The sequence below is a fragment of the Lepisma saccharinum genome, chromosome 22 (genome assembly GCF_977018435.1).
Source record: "Lepisma saccharinum chromosome 22, izLepSacc3.1, whole genome shotgun sequence".
Classification (NCBI taxonomy): Eukaryota; Metazoa; Arthropoda; class Insecta; order Zygentoma; family Lepismatidae; genus Lepisma; species Lepisma saccharinum.
The window spans coordinates 10,304,895-10,330,066 of NC_139250.1; the positions used below are offsets into that span (position 1 = coordinate 10,304,895).

Below are 25,172 nucleotides of genomic sequence, written 5' to 3' on the forward strand. Positions count from 1 at the left end.
ATTTTTTCACAAATTCCATAACAGTTCCATGTTCAGCTCTGTGTTTGTGTGAGGCAAGCACAGCTCTGTTAAATATAGGAATATTAAGTATAGATTTAAATTTAATTCTTCACAAACAAATTTCATTTCATAATTCCATAATAATTCCAATATAAACATATGTTGAAACGTTTATATAGAAACAATGGGCATTGATGCCACTTTTCAGACAAGTTTTAAATTCCATACATGTTCAACATATGTTGAAACGTTTATATAGAAACAATGGGCATTGATTGCCACTTTTCAGACAAGTTTTAAATTCCATACAAATACAGTGTTGAAACTGTCATGGCATAGGGATGAAATAACATCTAGACACTCAATAGATGTGAAGAATTAATTATTCCCTAACTGTTAGTCCCTATCTCAGAGCTGTGCTCTGTACAAATCCCGCACAAACACAGGAACTGTTATAAAAAAATAAAATATTAATATCCCTATCTACACAGACACAGAGCTTTGCTAAGCATGAAACTGTTAAGAGAATTTTTAGATGTAAAAAATAAATTTCACAGACCTGTTATGGATATGGAGGTGAAAAATTGAATAAAATAATATTTATACCCATCTACTCTGTCTCTAACAAAGCTATGTTGCTATACAAATCCCACACAAACACAGAGCTGAGCATGGAACTATTATGGAATTATTAAATGAAATTTGTTTGTGAAGAATGAAATTTAAATCTATACTTAATATTCCTATATTTAACAGAGCTGTGCTTGCCTCACACAAACACAGAGCTGAACATGGAACGTTATGGAATTATTAAATGAAATTTGTTTGTGAAAAATGAAATAATTTTTAAATTTATACTTAATATCCCTATCTCTAACAATTTTGCTCTACATAAACACAAAGCTGAGCATGGAACTATTATGGAATTATAAAGAATTGAATATTCTATCTCTGACAAGAGCTGTGTTGTTTTGATGTTATTAGGTACAAATCCCCACACAGACACAGAGCTGAGCATGGAATTGTTAGATGAGATTTGTTTGTGAAGAATAAAATAATTTCTAGATGTTTCAATACTCAATATCCCTATCTCTAACAGAGCTGTGCTTGCCTCACACAGACACAGAGCTGTTATGAAGAAATAAATAAAATAATATTTATACCTATTTGCTCTGTCTCTAACAGAGCAGCTGTGCTGTACTGATGTTATTAGGTACAAATCCTTACACAGACACAGAGCTGAGCATGGAATTGTTAGATGAGATTTGTTTGTGAAGAATAATTTCTAGATGTTTCAATAATAATATAATTAAATCATCCCTATCTCTAACAGAGCTGCTGTGCTGTACTGATGTTATTAGGTACAAATCCTCCTCGCACAGACACAGAGCTGAGCATGGAATTGTTAGATGAGATTTGTTTGTGAAGAATAAGCCTTGTTGATATTTCCTCAAGACAGGAAATTTGTGACAATGTTTGTATCACCGACAGGAATAATTATTACAAGATTACAGATCACAGAACATGTGGCAAATATTATTATAGTGATGGCCCATATGTTGCAGAGTATGTATGCAGGGAAGTGTTTGTAACAGCAGAGCTTGAAAAATACAGAAACACATCCAAATTATATTTTATTAGGGCTTTTGCTGAGATTCAGATCCCACCCAGTAAGGTTTCAAAACAATGTGCATATCTCAAGCCGGGAGACACAGATCCTATGTGATTGCCAGATTTGTACCTACCTATACCGGGAACAGGCCTCAAACACAGACACAGGGCCATGCTGAGATTTTTTGCTATGCTCAATTATACAATTGGAAAAAATGAAATTTATTAACAGAGCTGTGCTTGCCTCACACAGACACAGAGCTGTGCATGGAACTGTTATGGAATTGTTAAATAAGATTTGTTTGTGAAGAATAAAATAATTTTTAAATTTATACTTAATATCCCTATCTGCTAGCTGAGCATGGAACTGTTATGGAATTGTGAAGAATTGAACTAGTTAGAATTGAACAATATTTTTATCACCGACAGAAATAATTATTACAAGATCACAGAACATGTGGCAAATATTATTATAGTGATAGCCCAGTATGTATACAGGGAAGTGTTTGTAACAGCAGAGCTTGAAAATTATCATATCTTATAGGGGGGTTTGTTCTGAATACAATTATATCCTATCAATTATGATCCCTGACACAGCTCCGCTGTGATTAGGGCTTTTGCTGAGATTCAGATCCCACCTCAAAACAATATGCATAGTCCCTTTCTTCTCAAGCCGGGAGGCACAGATCCTATTTCAAATCTACCTATACCGGGAACAGGCCTCAAATCTCACACAGACACAGGGCCATGCTGAGATTTTTTTTGGCAAAAAACACAATTTCATGCCACACATTGGGAGATGCGAAGAATTAGACAAGCTTTAAATCCCACACAAATACAGAGTTGAAACTGTCATGGCATAGGGATGAAATAACATCTAGACACTCAATAGATAGGAGGAATTGTTATAGTTGTTAGATGTGAAGAATTAATTATACCCTAACTGTTAGTCCCTATCTCAGAGCTGTGCTCTGTACAAATCCCACACAGGAACTGTTATGAAACTACACAGACACAGAGCCTTGCTGAGCATGAAACTGTTATGGGAATTGTTAGATGTGAAGATCTATTATAAACACAGAGCTGTTATGGATATGGGGGTGAAGAATTGAATAAAATAATATTTATACCCATCTACTCTGTCTCTAATATTGCTGTACAAATCCCACACAGATACAAGCTGAGCATGGAACTGCTATGGAATTGTTAGAAGAGATTTGTTTGTGAAGAATAAAATAATTTTTAAATTTATACTTAATATCCCTATCTGTTCTACATAGACACAGAGCTGAGCATGGAACTGTTATGGAATTACACAGAGATGTTATGGATATGGATGTGAAGAATTGAACTAACAGAGCTGTGTTGTTTTGATGTTATTAGGTACAAATCCCCACACAGACAGAGCTGAGCATGGAACTGTTAGATTTGTGAAGAATAAAATAATTTTTAATCCCTATCTCTAACAGAGCTGTGCTTGCCTCACACAGACACAGAGCTGAGCATTGAACTGTTATGGAACTGTTAGATGAGATTTGTTTGTGAGCTGATCATGGAACTGTTATGGAATTACACAGAGATGTTATAGATATGGAGGTGAAGAATTGAATAAAATAATATTTATACCTAATAACAAAAATATTGAGTATCTTCATGGTAATCACCTATCCAAAATTTGAATCCTGTTCTCAATAATTATATCACTGGTATCTTCACTCTAAGCTCAGCATTGTGCGAGGTTTTGAAGCTTGTTCCCAATAATTATATCACCGCACAGTTTTGTTCATGGCATAGTTCTAAGTTTAGCAAGGATCTGTATATTTGAATCCTGTTCCAATAACAGCATCACTGCACAGCTCTGTCAGGTATAGGGATATTGAGTATAGATTTATGGAAAACACAGCTCTGTTAAAATTGTTCCCAATAACAGCATCACTGCACAGCTCTGTCAGGTATAGGGATATTATTTCATGGCAATCACCTATCCATAATAGTTCTAAGCCCAGCAAAAATCTGTTTCTGTGTGGGATTTGAATCTTGTTCCCAATAACAGCATCACCGCACAGCTGTCAGGTATAGGGATATTGAGTATAGATTTATAGAAACTACAGTTCTGTATGCATTATTATTTATATCTGTGTCTGTGTAATTGAATTTTTTGTACCTAATAACAGCAGAAATATTGAGTATCTTCCATGACAATCACCTATTAAGCTCAGCAAGAATCTGTATCTGTGTAGGATTTGAATCCTGTTCCCAATAACAGCATTATTGCACAGGGATCTAGATATAATTTCATAGCAAAAATTAATTCTTCCATAAATCTGTGTAGGATTTGAATCCTGTTCCCAATAACAACATCACTGCACAGCTCTGTTAGGTTTAGGGATTAGATATTCATCATCACAACATGCAGCAGAGCTGTTCATAATTAATAAGATTCAAAACAAACCTCTATACCAACAAATATTATAAACACATCACCTCTTGCTCATGCAGAAGCTGAGATAGACCCGCTTGTAGAATGGCTTCACTTTTATAAACTTCCAGACAGTTTGGATTATGTTTCAAATTTAAGAAACCTGAAATACATAAGCTTTGGGAGTTTTGTTTGCAACCCGTACAATATTATTTTTCCTACATTTGTAGACAATATATTGCACAGTCCCGAACTGCTGAAGCTCCAATTGCATTATAATTTTTTTGTATGATATGGAATCGTGGAAAAATAATTACTCCATTCCATCGCTTGGAATTATGATTTTATGCAGTGCGTGCCTTGTAATGGTACTTGTGATATTAATTGTATTAGAATAGGTGTGACAGAATCCAAGGACTTGACATGTTCCACAGCAATACTATACTACAGAATCAATACTGATCTTAAAAACAACATATTCCCACTCAAGAAACTTGAAATTGTTAGCAAAAAAAATATTTTGTGTAAAAACTCTAATTATTTAAGTCCATCTTGTATTGAATAAGCCAGAATTGATATTGTTTTTAAGCAGGTACATAATCAACTCATTAAAATATAAACCAGAATTTACATCCAATTTTCCTGCCTCATCAAGTATGGAAATTGTTGTGTCCCATGTTATGTCATCAACAGGCCACCTGCTGTTTGTATAAATTCTATGATCATGGAAAAATTTGTAAAACCTAAATTTTTCTAAACTTGAAGTACTTTTTGTAAAAAAAGCAACATATTTTCCCCAATAACAATGCAACAGGTATGCATCAATTCTATGCCAGTATGTATTGGATTCAAAATCATCATATTCAGAACCCAATTCTATGCTCACATACCCAAACCCAACATCACTGTCAAGTACCCATCTTGCCTCTGTTTCATTTTGCACTTTAAAAAAATCATACTCTGATAGATTTTCAAATTTTTCCCTAAAACAATCCAACAGGTGGTCTGATTTTATATATCTTGCAATATTTCTTCTTTCAAAATATGTTTGCATGTTCAGGTAAAAAGTAAAGTAAAGTGTTCCCCTGTGCATAGCACCACGCCATGAAGGCGTATAGGGGGTGTGGGGGTAACGCCCCACACTTTCTTGATCCGGTCGTGAGTGGGGGTGATGTGATCAGCATGTTCAGGTATCTATATTATATAAAATTTCTTGGTGTTCAAATCAAAATTCTATGCTTAATAAAAAAAATATCAGTTGGGTTCAGCAGTGTGTTTTGTATATTTAGTGTGTGTATGTGTGTATGTGTGTGAATATTTTTGGCTTTGGTATTTATATACAATTTCCTGGGATTCAAATCAAAACTCTATGCTGGATAAAAAAAAGCAGAAATATGCCACAACTTGGCCACAAGTGGACCGGAAGTAGCCAAACCGGAAGTGGACCGGAAGTGGACCGGAAGTGGACCGGAAGTGGACCGGAAGTAGACCGGAAGTAAATATGCGTGGGTGGGTGTGGGTGGGTGTAGGTGTGTGTTAATACGTTTGGCGTAGTTTCAGGTGTGGTCAAAAAAAATATGAGGAGGGGCATATTTTTGACAGGATTATGGACAACAATCTCACAGAAGTGCCTTCTGTAAGTGTAGACAAATCAATCTGAGGGGGGTCATACTTTCTCATGGAATCCATGAGGGCTTTTTTACAAAAATCTTGGATTAGGCAGGGTTCCACACTTGAGCAAAAAGCTCATATGGGCATGTTGAGCAAGTTTTAAGTGTAGACAAATCTGCCAGAGGGGGGTTCATACTTTCGTGAGTTTATCCCACCACAAATACCACTACTCCATGACCAAAATACTACCGTGTAAATTGAGAAATGTTATGTCATTTCTCAAGGATAGGCTCGGTCCGTATCATTTTTCGTAGCGTAACCAATCAGAGGCGAGCTCTAGGTCACGAGTGCAGTTGTAATGGCGGCCGAGTGAGATGTAAGCAATGTATCACTTCACATTTTTAAAACCCGATAACTATTGAACCGAGAGGAATAACGTTTCGTATAAAACGGTATTAGGTACACAACAATGGCGCTGCTTAAATACATACTTTGTAACGTTTGCAGTACACGTATGGAAGATTATTTTAATTGTTTCAATTGTGAACACCGTGCACTCACCTAGATGGTGTAACTCGACGTTCCTTTCGTGTTGTATATATTATACATTGTAATCGCAAAAGCAAAGTGAAACGTTACATGAAATGCTTCCGTGTAAAGTACTTTCTGCTACAAGATTTTTGGACGTATTTACGTAGCATTTATGCTAGCAAAAATGTTTTAAAAATGCTTCCGTCTTAAGCGTACCTAAGCAGAAAGTGACAAGACAAGACACATTGGACGGAATGCTTTAACGGGGAAAGGATCCGGGGATAAAGTATTAAAAAATTCCCCACTCCTGGGAAAATTCCCTGCTGGGAATATCACTTCAACTTGCCCATCTGGTCGTCTCTTCCCAAGGGAAGAAGCACAGGAACCAAGACACACACACACACCCACGACCAATTGGCACAGTCAAACCGCCCGTAAACATTACAATTCCTGGGACGAACAGGCGTGTTTCTGAATTCCCAGTAACCATGACGACATCTGCACGGTCCAGATGGAGATCCCCCACCTCTCGGCGTGGGCCGCTTTTGGTGTAAATATGTAGAAGTTTGGCGCGTGGGCAGTTCCGGTGAAGAAGACCTACCCCGTTCCGCAGGGTTCACGAAGTGCGCTCTTGTCATTCAGACCCATTGTAATTCATTGATGCCTCGCGGTCCACCTCCTGGTTTGTCATCGTGCGTGGGTGTGCGTACATGTACATTATCCAGGGTTGCCAGCAGTCATCAAATTATCAGGTTCAACAAATTAAAAGAGAATGAAAGAGAAAAAGAATAAACTTGAAAGAGATTGAAAGATATGGAACTTAAAAGGAGTAACCGTCTCAAAGATGGCGTAGTGGTAACGTCGTCGCCTTGTTATCAAGGGGTTCCGGGTTCGGTACTTAGTGGAGGCACATAGTGCTTCGGATCCTACTGTAGGCCCAGCCCTGATTAGCCTGAAACAAAACAACTCAAAAGGAGTAATCATGACTTGGGCAGACACGTTCCTAGAATCGGGAGGGCTTCTCGCACGTAAACAAAGTTTTCCAAATGTAATTTAAAGTTTAAGAGCACACATTATGCCCAGACATGCTAATCGGGACTTAACTCACATTTTAAACTGAGATCCTAAGAATTGTGAAACGTACCTCCAACTGAAATCGAACCAGGTACCCAATGATTACAATGCGATAGCATTAACACTATGCCAAAGTTGAGGTCTTTTCAAACGGACCAATATTAATAAATGCTATGTCTAACAATAGATGTGTCGATAAATAATAATAGGCTTATTATTAGAGTTGAGTTGTGTTGAGTTCTAAGTCCACTTTATGCACAGATAGGTTAACCGGGACTGGACCTACGGGAACCGAACCATTATGCGCTTCCACCAGCTATCGAACCCAACACCTATAAGGCAACGACGTTAGTACTGCACCAACGGGGAGGCCCATGGACGTCAGCAGGATCATTCCAGGGCAAGCATGGTATTTGTTTTCCATAAGGGGTAAACATGACATATTTCCCCCCATAATAGTGCTGCCCCTCAAAAAACACTTCTTCCTGCAACACTCTTCCAATAATTCTCATAACTTACTGTGAATGAAAAGAAAATATATATGTGTGTAATATGGTAACATCCATTTTCCAGGAGGGGCCTTTCCTCCCCTTACCTCCCATTCCGGACGCCCATGGGGAGGCCCTAAATGGTGGAATAATGACAAAAATATATTGACAGTCCAAACATTTTTGTTGAAAACTGAAGTCTCCCCCACATTTTTTTTATTAAAATAAGAAAAAACCCTAATCGGCAGTTTCCCCATGCATTCTCTTACTCATCTTTTCATAACAATTTGTCTTCATTCTCTTCTTTATCTTTCAGGACAGACGAACACACGCGTCCACGTCTTACCCAGTGCCACCACGGAGGTCAACACTCTTGGGCGTAATTATACAGAAAATGCAAAAATCAATACCGGGTGTCCCAGAAGTCTTTACCCTGATTACAAACTTTACTCATATCCGCTATATGAAATGTAGAGTTGTGAAAGTGGTGCCAAAATATTGGAAAACTAACCAAGTTTATTTGTTGCAGGTTTCAGTAATGTGGCTGTAGTGTAGCAGTGTCAGTGCCAAGGAATCCGGAATTAATGTCTTGACATCGGGTGGCATCTTTCCATACAATGTTTCTTGGACTTGACAGGATTTGGGAATGAAGATAAATACCAACTTATTGATGGCAGATATTATAGACGAAAGAATTCTGTACATTTGAAAGTTCCTCTGCACTGTTATTGGTGACCGGGTCTCGTGATACCAGAGGACATGCTGAGCTTTTTCCTGATTTGTGAACATTTCTGGACACTGACACTGCAGCCACGTTACTCAAACCTGCAACAAAAAAACTTGGTTAGTTTTCCAACATTTTGGCACCACTTTCACATCTCTACCTTGCATATAGCGGATATGAATACAGTTTGTAATCAGGGAAAGGCTTCACGTAAAATCCTGGGAAAGGTACGTAAAAAAATCGGAAACAACAGATTGTGAAGAAAAATACAGCGAAGAAGACAGATAGGCGAGACAAGGCTTTTGAGGCGATGAACTTTGTATCGTCCTTTCCCCCGATTACGCCGTGCAGCTGTAAACACAGGCACCGTGCCAACAGGAGAGAAACAAAAACGCTGCAATCTTGGCCGTTGACATAAGCCACGAAACAGTACACAAGAAAATCTCTTGAAATGCTAAGAACTGGTCCACATTTGATCTGCCGCCAAAGTGAATTCTGTCACAGAACAATTGTAGAATGCTAGGCAGCGAAGGCCTCCCGCCTAGCACTCGACAGTGGCGTTCGGTGGTCATGGGCGAAAAGGGGGGTGGAATACACAATAAAATATTTGGTAATTGCCCTTTTTAACCAAGAATTGATAGTTGTTCAAAGACATAATTGGTAATAGGCAGTCAAAATAAGGGTGGTTTGCATTTATTTAAAATTTTGATTTTCTCACAAATTCAGAGGGGGCTGTAGCTCCATTGGCTCCCCACCAGTGCTGGGTACCCACGATATATTTTCCAAGAAAGTGAAAATCGAAATGTTGAGTCCTTAACGGGAATCTTTAATGTAATTTTTACGTCATTATAAGCAAGAAACGTACCGCGAAAGATGTATTGGTTTAGGTTATTTTACGTCGCTTATCTTCCAAATTTGGTTAATCGCGACGATGTTGATGAATAGTGAAGAGACAAATACATGTGAACGACACAACACAAAACCCCTGTGAGTCTAACTGGTGTACTACGTGGAAGAGAGAATGAGATATGGGAATGACTTCAGTGAAGGACATCCTTTAAATCCCACCAAGATAGAAAAGAAGGGAGGTGGAAAATATGGAGGGAGGAAAGAGAGAAACAAAGAGAATTAAAGAGCGAAGAAGAGGGGAGAACGACAGAAAAAGTAAGGGAAATAAATGAGAAGATAAAAAGGAGAAAGAAACAGAAATAAAGAAGAAACACGAAGAAGAAAGAGATAGAGTGCGAAACAATACACGAGACGAGAGAGATAGAGTAGAGAAGAAGTAACATACAAGTCAGATAGAGAGAGAAAGAAGATGGTAGGACAGAGAGAAAATAGAGTAATGAAGGTTGAAAGAGAAATATAGAGGCGAGACAGAGAAAGAAAAGAAGAGAAAAAAAGAGGCGGCTCAGAGACAAAGAAGAAAATAAGAAAGAGATAGGACAGAGAGAAAAAGAGGCGGCTCAGAGACAAAAAAATAAGAAAGGGATAGGACAGAGAGAAAGAGTAACAAGGAAAGAAAGAGAAATAGACAAGACAGAGACAGAAAAGAAAGGGAAATATAGACACACACGACAGAGACGGAAGGAGAAATCGAGAGGCGGGACAGAAACACACAGGTAGAGCGAGAATAAAGAACAAGAGACTAAAGCAAGTAAGCATAAACAGATAAAAGAGAAAAGAGGGTTGAAAGCTAGAAATAAGATAAGAAAAGAAAGGGAAAAAATAGTTGCAAATAAAATGGAGAAGACAAGAAAATGCAGGCAGTTTCTCTTATCCCAAGCTCCTGAAATGAAAGCGTCTTTCAAGGTCCCCACGGACGACAATCCCATACGAACAGTCTGAATCAGGTTTCAAAGTCGGAGTGTTATGCTGACCACACCACGCTACAATAGGGACTACGGCGAGTAGAGCGTGGTGCTCATAACGCCACGCCCCTTCACGTCACACTCAGAGGAAGACCTCTCCTCGACTCACCATTCTTCGTCATCTCGAACGAGGAACTTACCAGAGGGTTCATCGTCCCAGTAACCTTATGAACCACAGGCAGCACGCTCAGAGACAGACGCCTGAAACAAAACAAAACCGAAAGAAGAAGAGTGATAATGCCTTTGCAAGCACCAGCTAATCGCAGCGCTCCATTGGCCTTCATTTGCATCGCACGTCTTAATTGGTTAATGAGACGCCGAAGCCGTAATCAGCCTCCAACGCTGCCGACGACCGTTCCGTATTTCCCCTTCTGATTGATGGGTCGGTGGGCTTCGCCAGCAGGCGTTCTGCATCGATTCACGGTCTGTCTCCTCTCAAGTTTTGGGACCTCCCTTATCGCACAACGCTAGAACAACCTTGCGTTCTGACCAGACAGAACCATCATAAATGATTGATCGATTTGCTTTATTTTACTTCGCTTTTTGTGCCACTTTTGGCTAATTTGCGAAGATGGGGATGAGTGATGATACAGGACACTCACAAACGTCCATGCCCAGGTCGGGAGTCGAACCCGGAAACCCTGGCGTCGTAGCGCGATGTGCTAACCACTCTGCCACGGAGGACCATCATAAAATTCATGTTAATTCAGGGTTTCCAAGGAGAAATTTCCCAAAATGCAAGGGTACAAGCCGATGTTTTCTCTGTTTCAGCCATACCTTTCTCACACCCACACACATACATACAGAGATATATTAATAATATGAAGGGTATGTGTGAAGTAAAGTAAAAGTAAAGTGCTCCCCTGTGCTTTGTACCACACCATGAAGGCGTATAGAGGGTGTGGGGTTAGGGCCGAACACCTTCTGATTACGGTTGAAGCTGGGGGTGATGTCATCAGCACCACACGCCCCTGGCCGCCATTACTCCCCAGAGTTTCCTCCAGGTACCCACCGTAGGCCCTTGAACAGAAAGAAATCCCTGTTCTCCCCCGCGGGGATAACCCGTGTCTCTCGCATGGTAGTCAGACACCCTAACGATATGTGATACATAGGGTATGTGTGATTACAATATATTCAAAAATTTTAATTCAATTTTAAAAAACTGTATATTTATTAGAAATATTTAATTTAAGGTGCGCAGTTTACATTTGCTATTTCACAAACTTGAAATACATTTAATAACGAAAGTCACAAATGTTAGGGAACATACTAATCAACAAAAAATTATAAATTGTATAAGAATTTCAAACTCAAATTTACTAAAGTAAACAGATTGAGAGAATTCTGTTCTTTTTTTTCACGCAGGCTTATTTTTCTTCCTCTATAACAATTAGAGCTAAGACGTAAAAATTTGCCACAGGGTATTTATAAAGAAGTATAGATTGAATGTAATTTGGATTAATAAAAGTTGCAATATTTCACGGAGAAAAAATCATGCAGAATGCGCGTATAATTCCTGGAGCCAATTTATCACGCATAATTACCGGAATTCAAGGAATTATCGGAATTCGTGGAATTACCGGAATTCGTGGAATTACCGGAATTCGTGCAATTACCGGAATTCGTGCAATTACCGGAATTTAAGGAATTACCGGAATTCAAGGAATTCTCGGTTAGTAGCCATCCTGCTGACGTCAGACGTTGTTAGGTTAAATCTGTCAGGTTTGGTTCTCTCAGCATAACTTATGCCAAGAGAACTATACTAACTAGCCTAACATAACAACTTAGGCATTCAGCGCAGCCTAAAAATAAAGCATTCCCCGGTGACGTCAGAACGCTAGGTTGTCCTAGCGTTGTGCGATAAGGGAGACCCCCAAGCTTTGCCCCGAATTAAACAAGATGGAAACGGCCGTGTACGGATTACCATCGAGTGAAGCACCGATGTATTCATCAATCAGGTAATCAATTTAGTCAAGTCCTTCAGGGGGCCTCTTTATAAAAGTCGATAAGGGGTGCCCGAACTGCACCTGCCCTCTGCGGTTATCTAAGCAGGGTGGCTACTTGACCGCCAAAGTAATATTCCCGTTGAAACTACAGTTTTCCAGGATAGATTTCCCACACTTCAAGGCTAAACATGTTATGGTGTACGCTGAGGATGAGCAGAACAGATCGGACTTAAATGGATTCGGACATACAATCGGTCCATGATTCGGATATCCATACAGGATTCGTATATTAGAATTAGAAATTCTCTATTCATGGGCGAAGTTCAGCTTGTGGCTGCTCTACCACTTAACCCGCAAAATCTAGTACAATAAAACAAACAAAATACAATTACTACTAGAATCCCATTACATTTTCACTTCTAAATATTTCAGTAATTAACACTCTAAAAAGATAAAAACAATTTTACTCATTCACACACATCAAAGTAATTAAGAATTATAATGAATGAATTATAATTATGCATTCAGTAATTAATACTCTAGAAAGATAAAGACAATTTTACTCATTCTCACACATCAAAGTAATTATAAATTATAATGAATGAATTATAATTATGCATTCAGTAATTAACACTGTAGAAAGATAAAGGCAATTTACTCATTCTCACACATCAAAGTAATTATAAATTATAATGAATGATTTATAATTATGCATTCAGTAAATAACACTCTAAAAAGATAAAGACAGTTTCACTCATTCACACACATCAAAGTAATTAAGAATTATAATGAATGAATTATAATTATGCGTTCAGTAATTAACACTCTAGAAAGATAAAGACAATTTCACTCATTCACACAAATCAAAGTAATTAAGAATTATAATGAATGAATTATAATTATGCGTTCAGTAATTAACACTCTAGAAAGATAAAGACAATTTCACTCATTCACACACAGCAAAGTAATTAAGAATTATAATGAATGAATTATAATTATGCGTTCAGTAATTAACACTCTAGAAAGATAAAGACAATTTTACTCATTCTCACACATCAAAGTAATTATAAATTATAATGAATGAATTATAATTATGCATTCAGTAATTAACACTGTAGAAAGATAAAGGCAATTTACTCATTCTCACACATCAAAGTAATTATAAATTATAATGAATGATTTATAATTATGCATTCAGTAAATAACACTCTAAAAAGATAAAGACAATTTCACTCATTCACACGCATCAAATTAATTAAGAATTATAATGAATGAATTATAATTATGCGTTCAGTAATTAACACTCTAGAAAAATAAAGACAATTTCACTCAATCACACACATCAAAGTAATTAAGAATTATAATGAATGAATTATAATTATGCGTTCATTAATTAACACTCTAGAAAGATAAAGACAATTTCACTCATTCACACACATCAAATTAATTAAGAATTATAATGAATGAATTATAATTATGCGTTCAGTAAATAACACTCTAAAAAGATAAAGACAATTTCACTCATTCACACACATCAAATTAATTAAGAATTATAATGAATGAATTATAATTATGCGTTCAGTAATTAACACTCTAGAAAGATAAAGACAATTTCAGTCATTCACACACATCAAAGTAATTAAGAATTATAATGAATGAATTATAATTATGCGTTCAGTAATTAAGACTCTAGAAAGATAAAGACAATTTCACTCATTCACACACATCAAATTAATTAAGAATTATAATGAAGGAATTATAATTATGCGTTCAGTAATTAACACTCTAGAAAGATAAAGACAATTTCACTCATTCACACACATCAAAGTAATTAAGAATTATAATGAATGAATTATATTTATGCGTTCAGTAATGAACACTCTAGAAAGATAAAGACAATTTTACTCATTCTCACACATGAAAATAATTATAAATTATAATGAATGAATTATAATTATGCATTCAGTAATTAACACTCTAAAAAGATACAGACAATTTCACTCATACACACATCAAAATGTTCATCTTGGGTTCAAATCTGCTCATTTTTTGTTTTGATTTCAACGTAAGCATGCTGAAGCTAGTCATGTGTACTGAGGCTCTGTCCTTGTTCATGTAGAAGTACTTTTGTTACTGCCCTTTTAAAGCTGTTGTATGTCGCACACGAGGTAGCAGCATCTGGTGGCAGCGCATTCCAACAATATGCAGAAACAGCTTTGAGGGATGACAGGAATATGGATTTGGAGAATCTGTCCAGAAGAAGTTTCTTACTGTCGAGTCGTGTAGTTGTGTATGTCGTGTCTAAATTGGAGACAGATGTAGTTATATGTTTGTGTGAGTGTGTACACATGATACACGATTCGTACATCGGATCCATGATTCGGATATCGTATCCGATATCGTATCCAAGATCGTATTCAGATAATTCTGGTACAGGGTGTCTACCGAAATAGAAATCTAAATTCTTGACATTTTCATGACTTTTTTTTTCATTTTTCCCATTTTTCTTAACATTTATTTAGTCGCCTTCTATTTAGGCATTGTTGGAAATTAAGAAAATATATGTTTATTGAATGAAAATTCCTTACCAGAAAGCCGGTTAAGATGAAAAATTTAGCTGAACTTTAACAAGAGATTTAGACTTACTTTTAATTCTGTAAAAAATAATGCTTCAGACTTCAAAGCTACACGCATGCAGGAATTTAATTCTTAAAAAGCAAAGTGAACAAATGTTAACCACAACTCAAAACGATTTTATAGATTTCCAAATATTCATTTTAATCAAGTCCCAGTACAGGTATATAACAATGTAAATTCACTACACTAAAAAATAGCAAGAACTCTAGACCACAAGCATAATTTCTTGACTTTTTCCTGACCTGCCTGTTGATTTCGTGACTTCCTTGATCGTTAGACACCCTGTGGTAACCCTAATGTACACAACGCAAATTGAGTTGAAAGGGTTATTTAACTTGCAAGCTGAAATGTTGAGAGCCAAAGACGCGGTGCTGACCAAACCGCATCTAGTGCGGCAGAGATCAAGAACGTTGTGAACCCTCCCCCCTCCCCCAACACACACACACACACACATACTATGTTCCTTCATGGCGCGGTGAAATGAACAGAAAATAGATTATTATTATTATCAGGGTAAAATTATATCTGAAATACACTTCAGGGTTCTCAAATACCAAGTCAGACAACATTAGTTCTTTACAACTATTTGAACTTCTATGTGCGAGCTGTACGCACTACATGTTGATTCACATTGGTTATTCTTTTGACAAATGTTTGAAAATATAAAACAAAAACAAACAAACATATAATGTTATATATTGCACAATGCTGGTTCCACAGTTCACGTATTATAAGCTAAGGTTATTTTGTGCGGTTTCTTCGCTCTTATCGGTATCCGCTATCGCCTTTCCTCGTCGTTCTCTCACTTCCCACAAATATCTCCCCACTCGTTGCACTATCTCACTTATGATTCCTCTTCTATCTTCTACCACTTTCATTATTTCCATCCCTGTTACGTTCTTAACCCACTTGTCTCGCAAATCACGCGTAGAGGGGCAGGCAGATAGCAGATGCTCGTCCGTCTCTCCCTCCCCGCACAAAGAGCATATCGTTTCCCCTGCTTCATTTTTACTTGTTTCCAACCCCCCAGTCTGAACCATGCTAACCCTCTCCTTTCTTTTTTGCCTACTAAATTTATGTATCTTGCTTTGCCCCATTCCCTTGATTCCAGTTGGTTCCTTAGTGAAGTCTTCGTCTGGCAGTCGGCTAGTATGCTGGTCTTTGCAATCCATGTGATACAAACTGACTGTATTTGCTCGAAAGGTCAGGGATGACGCAAAAGTGCCCCGGAGAGAGGTCGGTCTGACGCTCTTACTTGACAACGCAGCTCGGTTGACGTTGCCACACAGAGCGCGGGAACCAGCGACCTTCGTCCAGCTCTCGCTTTGCTTTTCCCACATCTGGCAACAGCGCAATTCTGCCCAGACGCCAATTCTCATGACTGTGTGTTTAGTTCAATAGCACATTATTAATTCGGAAGTTGGTTAAATATTCTGCTATAGTTTATTGATGTCTATTACAGGCCCGTAGCCAGGCAGGGGCCAGGGGGCTCAGCCCCCCCTGGCACTACCGTCAGTCCCCTTGATATTAGGTAAATCTATTTTCTGTAATTTGTTTGCAGAGTGAAAATGTAGACAGTAGATATTATCTTGCTCACAACTTTGGTGAAGGATAAATTCACAGAACGTGAACAACAGCTAATGCATTTGTTCGGAGAAGTCTACTCTTCTCTAGAAAGTTATTTCATAGGGAAGCTTCTTTATCTGTACCTTCGCTGTCCCTGATGCCAGTGGCGCAGGAACGGGGGGGTACAGGGGTACATTGTACCCCCCTAAATTTTTGAAGGGGGTACTGTACCCCCCTAAATCCGTAAATCGAGTTGTACCCCCCTTTGGTAATTTGACAGCAGACGCAAGGTGTTACTGTAAAAAGAACCTATTTTCAGTTCGCCCAATAAAAAAGTGTATATTGTTTATAAACACAGAAATTCAAACCATTCTAAACTTATTCTACTATTGAGCGACCACAAGGAAAAAACCTTGGACGAAAAGTCCCCGCGCACTTTTCCCTTCTTCCGTTCAGCTCGGGCCATAAGGAAGCATGGTCTACTTTCCCCCCTCCCCTCCTCGCGGGAGTACGTTGGACAGGAGTCGCGGGTGTGCGCAGGTTGGTTTGCTTGTAGTTCCACTATACATTGTGGTTGCTACTAGTTAGTTCATTGACCTAAGTTCTTGGAAACCTCTTTAAGGAGATAAAAATTGTTTAAACTCAGAAAATCACGCTGCAGACGAATACTCCTTTGCGTAAGGGGGGGGGGGGGGTACACTTTTCTAAAGACATGGTTGCGTCGATTCGAAGATAAGATACAAATCTTCATCAGAAGGGTATATGACTGATCCCATTTTCTTTTGAATATTTAAAATGGACTTTTCCAAAACGAAATACTTACACGAACGAGACGAGACACTACAAACCAACTTGGGGGGGGGGGGTACAATGTACTGCTGTACCTCACCCATGTATTTCATAACTTTGTAAGGGGATGTTCGGAAAACTATACTTAAACCTATATATTAAGAGATTTTGAAAATAGAGTCCCGATTAGCCTATCTGAGCATGAAGTGAATCTAGAATAAGTTTTAATGACTTCCGAGTGGAAACACAAAAACAAAAATTAACACAAACAAGAACGAGAAGGACCTCACCACACAGAAGACGAGATGAGGCTGAGGCAATTTTCGACTCATCGCATCGCAATATCATTCCTAGGTGAAATGAAATATTTCCTAGACATTTAAACAAGGTGCAATTTGCGATATTATCAGAGGGGGGGATTATAAGTATACCTATGTATTAGGTATACTTATAATTGGACATTAATTGCTTAGAATCTAATTTTGGTATCGAATGCAACGCAAACACAACGCCATTTTAAGTTAAACCCTAAAGTCAATCTGTAAGAAAATTACATTAGTCAGATGAATGCACGAGATAAATGAAACTCACTGCAGGTTCTATTGGTAGATTTTGGATTGGATTCACACGGTCTTTGAGTGAGATGAGAATGTTTGATTGATTAATTTGGTTTATTTTACTTCGCATTTCTGCCACTTTTGGCTAATCGCAAAGATGAGGATGGGCGATGATATCATGAAATTGATGAACACTCACATGCCCAACCTGGGACCTCTGGCGTCAAAGCGCGCTATGCCAGCCGGCGAGATGGGAATGTGTTTTCGATTTTCTTTGTAGGTGCGAAAATCTTTTAACTGTGACGCGCACATGCTTTTGCTTACATTAAAGATTACCTTTTCACATAAACAAGAAATTGACATGTCACCCTAAAACACACGCATGTATCTGCATTTAATACTACTACATACGAAACGAAACCTTGGGCGGTTCTTCATACTGTCCACCAAAGATTGAAACGAAAAAAAAAAAAAAAACATTTTGAGCGTATGCCTTTCCTTGCTTCCTCTGACATCTGAAGGATTTCAGTTTTGTATATGTAATGATAGGCAGGGCTTGAAGAGTGTCATTAGGTACAGCTAATTATATAACAAATAAATGCTTTGTTAAATATTTCACAAATATTTCAAACGCAGACTTTTTACGAGTTGATCGGGAACCATCTCAACTCAGTTTTTTTTTTAATACAACGCCCTACAGATGTCTGAGTAAATAACCAAATACGTGGCCTCTAAAAGACATTGGATGTGGTACACATCTGCCATAAATTGTTTAAAGATAATTTTATGTGTAGCTATGGGAATTTAAAATTAGAATGAACTGAACTGAAATGGAACTCTATAAGTATGATATATTCATAATGTGATTTCTATATTCAGTGGGTGGGAGATGATTATTCCTGGTTGTGGTGGCTCAAGATCCTCCTCACCCCCTTTAATCTCAACCTGCATTAAAATGAATAGACGTATCTTTGTTCGCAATTTTCACATTTCGAACTCCTGATTTTCCGTTCCGTTAAATTCAAATAAGGCCAGAACGAAGTCCAGAGCTTTATATGTTTCAGAATTGTTATCTGGTTTTAAAATCTGTTTAAAAAAACATAAATTCTAAGAAAAACAAAGAAAAAATAGTTATGCAAATTTTGAATTAAATAACAGGACATTCGTGTGTGCTGTTTTAAAATAGAATATTTCCCATGCCTTCACATTATACCTAAGTATCAAAATCGTATTTAGGAGGGTATCCGGACACTCCCCCGAAAGACTTACCAAGAAATAAAAGTAAATAATCAAAATATAATTGTTTAGCATTTGTTATATAATCGATGGTTATTTCCGCAGAACTTATTGGAAGGCAAGGAATTTGGCTCATACGGCTTTGAAGGGTTCCAAAAGATTTATGCACACTACTAATGATAATATCCATAAAATATTAATCAGAAACTTTACTTTTCGTTAATTGGATCTAACTCCTTGTTTGTTATTCAATAAATATTCAATTATTTTTCTATTTGACATTAAATTCCTTGCAAATCTTGGCTATCTTAACTACACGTAAGCTAGATAATGAATATATGCTTTTATATCTCTATTCTTTTACTATCTTTTACCTATTCATGTAATAACAACAATACAATATTAATTAACTTACATATTTAATTAATATTTTAATTAAATTAAATATAATTATTATAATTTAATTATTTATTATTATTATTGTTATTATTATTGCATCACTTGGTTGGACCCCCGAAATGTATCTCTAGGTGCAGTAGTATGTGTGTTTATATATATGGGAGGCTGAATTTTGTACCCCCCCAAATGAAAAACGTTCCTGCGCCACTGCCTGATGCAATATGTGACTTTAAAGTAATCATGCAAATTCCCTCCGCATCTGCGTCAAAGGTCAACAGCTCCCAAGTTTTCGGAACGAAGGGCGGTTTCATTGCTTCGGCCGGAGGTGGAATGTACTGTAGGCACTATGGTTGAATATTGTGCATTTATTCCTTGTGTGATATAAATATCCGTTTCATCAAAAGTAGTATAGTGTCTGCAGTAAGGGATTATTTCAGTAGCAGTCAACACTTCAAAAATCGATGTTTTAAAAGATATAAAAAAAATGTAGTATTTGTATGATATTTCTAATTTTTTTGTAACTCCCTTCCTTCCCCCACATAATTTCTCTGTAAACTTGAATATTATTTTATTTTTATTTTGATCTGTGCTTTCTGGGATTAGGTGGTCGACCAGCAACAGCTGAAACTCGCCCAGCAATAAATTCAATTCAATTTATCTTCTTTTAATACTCTTAAACTTTTGAAAATTGGACTTGGTTTACAAAGCCCCCTCCCGATAACTCGTGAACTCCGCCCTGGAGATCAGTTCTAGCTACGGGCCTGGTCTGTTATAATTATTCATTTAGCAAATATTTTCAACACCACTTTATGTTGCTTCCAGAGTTCAATACAGCAAGTAAGGAATATAAGTGAAATCAATTTTTTAATTCACACATTTCACTTACGTAACAACGGAAAGCATCTTAAATTCTTCATCGTGGAAAAGACATGACAAAAAGACGTAACAATTTGTTGTTTGTTTACGTGGGTCATATATGCATGTACACTTTTAGCGAAACCGAGCGTTATATTATGTCAACGTGGTTACATTTATGGATCGACGAATTTCCGTTCCAATACCCTCATAATTTAACTAGCTTAAATTATGGTAATTTATTCCTATATAATACAAGTAAATAGGTTTCGGGATAGAAACGTATGGCCCAATGCTTTCTCATTAACCACCAAAAATTGCTTTCAAATTCAGTTACGCGCATTCAACCATTTTGGGGAAAAAACTCCTCACGTTAAATTTTTAATCAATAACTTAAAAATCAATCTGACCACGACATACTTCTAACTAACTCTCTAGCATTCTTAAACCCGAAGGTTTATGGCTGCAGCAACACAGGCCTTCCATCTGTCCCTATCCTGGGCAAGATCAATCCAATCTTTTCCATTCTTACAGATTTCCTTTAGGTCCATCTCAATGTTATCGCTCCATCCTCGTCTTGGCCTTCCTACAGATTTCTTACCATCAGGTTTCCCGACAAGAATCCTGTAAACTCTTCTTTCCTCTCCCATTCGTGCCACATGACATGATACTTGAACGTTATAAATTATTTTAAGGACACCAACGTGGACATGTGCTGTACACACGAAAACACACACACGCCAAAGCCAGACTCGAACCCGGAACCTTAGGTGCGAGTTGTGCTACTGTTTCTCACTATCAGAGGCGTATGCAATATTCAATTTTCAGGGTGTAAGCGGTTACCTTCTCTGAAGGCACTTGTAAGTCAAACCCTTCCACGTAGTACATTCTGGGATGCACTTTTGCATGTTAACGAGGCTCGCTCTTTACCCATTGTGGTTGTTGTCCATGTGTGTTTGCGATTGTGCTCTCATTTTATCATCATTTATCCCAATTTCCATTCTTTTATCCAATATGGTAATTTCTTGTAAAAATGTACGATTTACAGTAATGCACGGAAGGAAGATAGAAAACAAAGTCATCAGATTTGTTTTCAAGCAGCAGTAAATAAACGAATAATGCGTGGAATGTAACAGTGCTCTATTTAATATGCTCATATGACAGTTCTCTTTGTCATAAATTGCCATATCACTGCTGAATCTACTTTTATATCCTTGATTGCTATACAACCCGGAGAATCGTTATGTTATTTGGGTTGCCTATGCACAAGGCGTTGGCGGTCAGACAGACATAGATGGCTTACGTCAATCGAGTAGTTATAACCCGTCTGTGTCCGAGACTGTACAAGAGACCGGAGATTGGTGACGATCACCTCCGCATCCAGTACTGCCTAGGTCAATGACACCATCTTCGTATCACATTTAATTTTACTATCTTTATTGGTCTTTCGCTGTTGAGTTTTTGTTTTTAAGTCCACTCTGTGCACAGAAAGGTTAATCGGGATTGGACCTACAGTTTAGAAGTGGGATCCGAACCACTATGTGCCTCCACCGGGTATCGAACCAGGGACCCCTTGATTACAAGGCGACGACGCTACCACTGCGCCATCGGGGAGACCCCAGGTCTTTCACTGTTGTAGACTTACTTAACAACTGAGGTGTGCATCTAGCGAGAAATGAACCAGAGGCCTCTTGGTTACAAGGCGATAGCGTGAACTATTACGTTAATTTAGACAGAGGCATGATGGGTAAAGTGGGATAAAGGTAAGTTCATTGACTGATTGCTTTGGTTTATTTTACGTCATTTTTCTGCCTTGTTCTTGGCTAATCATGGAAGATGAAGGGATGAGTGATGAAGGGATGACGATATCGGAAATTTGATATCGTCGTCGATATATTGCCAACACGATATATATCACAAAGTATCTTGTCGATATATCGCCGACACGATATATATCACCAAATATCGCAGATATATTGCCAACACGATATATATCACAAAGTATCTTGTCGATATATCGCCGACACGATATATATCACCAAATATCGCAGATATATTGCCAACACGATATATATCACCAAGTATCGTATCGATATATCGCCGACACGATATATATATTAAAATATCGCGACGATATATTGCCAACACGATATATATCACCAAGTATTCTCGATATATCGCCGACACGATATATATCACAAAATATCAAGACAATATATTACCAACACGATATATATATATCACCAAATATCGCAGATATATTGCCAACACGATATATATATCACCAAGTATCTTGTCGATATATTGCCAACATGATATATATATATCACCAAATATCGCAGATACATTGCCAACACGATATATATATATCACCAAGTATCTTGTTGATATATTGCCAACATGATATATATATATCACCAAATATCGCAGATACATTGCCAACACGATATATATATCACCAAGTATCTTGTCGATATATTGCCAACATGATATATATATATCACCAAATATCGCAGATATATTGCCAACACGATATATATCACCAAGTATCTTGTCGATATATCGCCGCTACGATATATATCACAAAATAGCGCGACGATATATTGCCAACACGATATATATCACCAAGTATCTTGTCGATATATCGCCGACAAGATATATATCGCCAAAATATCGTGACGATATATCGTCTAGTTGTTATCGCCTGGACGATATATCGCCCAACACTAGTGATGGATGATACAGTGAAATTGCCGAAAAACGTACATGCCCAGACCGGGATTCGAACCCGGGATCCCTGGCATTGTAACGCGCAGTCCTAACCACACGGCATAAGGGCCTTTTGAGTCAAAGACCTAAAACAATTGAAGAAAGTTAATATACCGTCAAACGGGTTAACTTTGTACAGATATTGGCATATTCTAATGTGCCCTGCAAAATCCGTGGCGAGTGACAACACGAAAATTATACGCGAGGAACACTTTGTCCTTTACAAATGTACTGAAGAAATACAAAAGAAATTCTAAAATATTAGGGGTGCAAATATGTCAGCATTTTCGTGACGAAGTTACCCCAGAAAATGGGGTAACTTTGTCATGTCTGCTTACGTTCCTAGCAGGTCAAAATTACCCTCTTGTCAAAGTAGTGACGTTTGTGTGTTTTTATTCCTATTTTATTTTTTATTTGTTTTTAAACATTGAAATCTTAGAACGTGTTTGAAAACAAAACAAGTTCAGCACATATATCATAAGAAAAAAACAGCAAGGTGTTTCGGTACAAAACATAGACAATACAATCAGTCAACAGCTTCACTCCTACAGACATCTATCGGTCGCATGACGAAGTTACCCTCAAAGACGAAGTTAACTCGTTTGACGGTATTAAATAGAGTTTTCTTTGTATTTTTGGCTGATCGCGACAATGAGTGATAATTGATGAAGAGACAATCACAGGAACATCCAGGCCAGGACTCGAAACCGGGAACTTCCGTGGCTAAGGAGCCGGCGATGATATTTTTTAGAACGAAAAAAACAACTTTTTATCAGGAAGTTGCCAAACTTGCAAAATTAGGCAGACAGTTTGCTAATTATCGGAAATTGAAACGTTTATACAAAAACAAGCTTTCTCGCTCTATGCTGCAGACTGGAAACACTGGGATATGCATCGACAGGAACCCGAACTAGAGACTCGGATCACAAGGCGACAACGTTAACTTACATGTTTAGAATCAAAACAAATAAACAAAAATACATGTCTTACCTTGGGTGCATTTTGAACCCAGGAAGTGTAGTTATGACGTCATCGCTCGTATTTATTCCTGCTTCTTCTAAGAGGGGAGTGCACTAAAAAAAAAACGCACAAATCTCGGGGCCCGGCACGCGTGCGGTTTTTTTGTAAAACCCCGTCACTCGCACAACAAAATAAACACGACGTTCACTTGTTTCACCGAACCAAGGCGGAAAAAATGTTAACGGTAAAAGTTGCAATGATCTCTTCGTCCGCTGTCTTGGGCTACCCACGTGCTCGTCTCGTAACACCACGCCTTTCAATTGTTTGCTGTTGCAGACGCGCTTAAAAAGAGGGGAAAAAAGAAAAGCGTGATTCTACGTTCGGATCGCAGCCGAAGCGCACATGTCGTAACGGGTTTGACGTCGAGCAGTTACTGCGAGCGCATGTGGAACTTGCCGGTGCGACCGAAGTGCCTTGCTTCGGAATCATCCCGTGTTTGGCGCGATCGGGTGTTCTCGGTTACTTCCGGCTCATCTCGGGGAGCTTCTGCTGTGATGGGACGGCTGGACTGGCCTTCGACAACTGATCGGCAGATCGTGGGAGAGAATGGTGAGGTACGTTCCGCATTTTCGCTCCCCAATTTTTTTAGGACAATCAATCATTATGCTTATTATATATGCAATAAAAAAGGTAAGATATTTAGTTATAAGTAGGGCTCGGAATTTGAAGACCTATAAATTGCCAAAAAATACCTAAAAAATGTCAAAAAAAAGGACGTATAAATGTGATCCAAATTAATAACTTCGGTTTTAATTACATATTTAATGAATATGTGCGGCACCTCCTTATCTGACTTGAGATCTTTGCAGGCGCGTGCTGTCTGGTCGTATACACCGTGCTGAAAGCTTCAAAACAAGAGAAAGTTGCCACTTACACCTTCCAGACAAGTTACGGTTAAAGGACCTTGCACCGTACCTGCTTCAGTCATCCAAAAATGTTTTTCTCTCGTTTCAGGGATGGTTCAAATGTATTTCTATCTTTTTTTATTGATTTACTACAGAAAGGGTGTTTAAGGCGATGAGGGACAATTTCCCCTAGGTCTTTCTCGCTGGGGAAGCTGCTGATCACT

General features: G+C 37.9%; 1 protein-coding gene across 4 annotated transcripts in view; it reads right to left on the reverse strand.

Moving 5' to 3' along the window:
- Positions 1–24,416, reverse strand: part of Mp (collagen XV/XVIII-type protein multiplexin) — a 739,732-nt gene extending 715,316 nt beyond the window's left edge. For all 4 annotated transcript variants that reach the window (XM_083143962.1, XM_083143961.1, XM_083143960.1 and 1 more), the window contains exon 1: positions 24,074–24,416. In XM_083143962.1, the coding sequence (XP_083000088.1) occupies positions 24,074–24,084 (11 nt within the window). In that variant the 5' untranslated portion in view covers positions 24,085–24,416. The remainder of the gene's footprint in view (positions 1–24,073) is intronic.
- Positions 24,417–25,172: the final 756 nt, after the last annotated feature.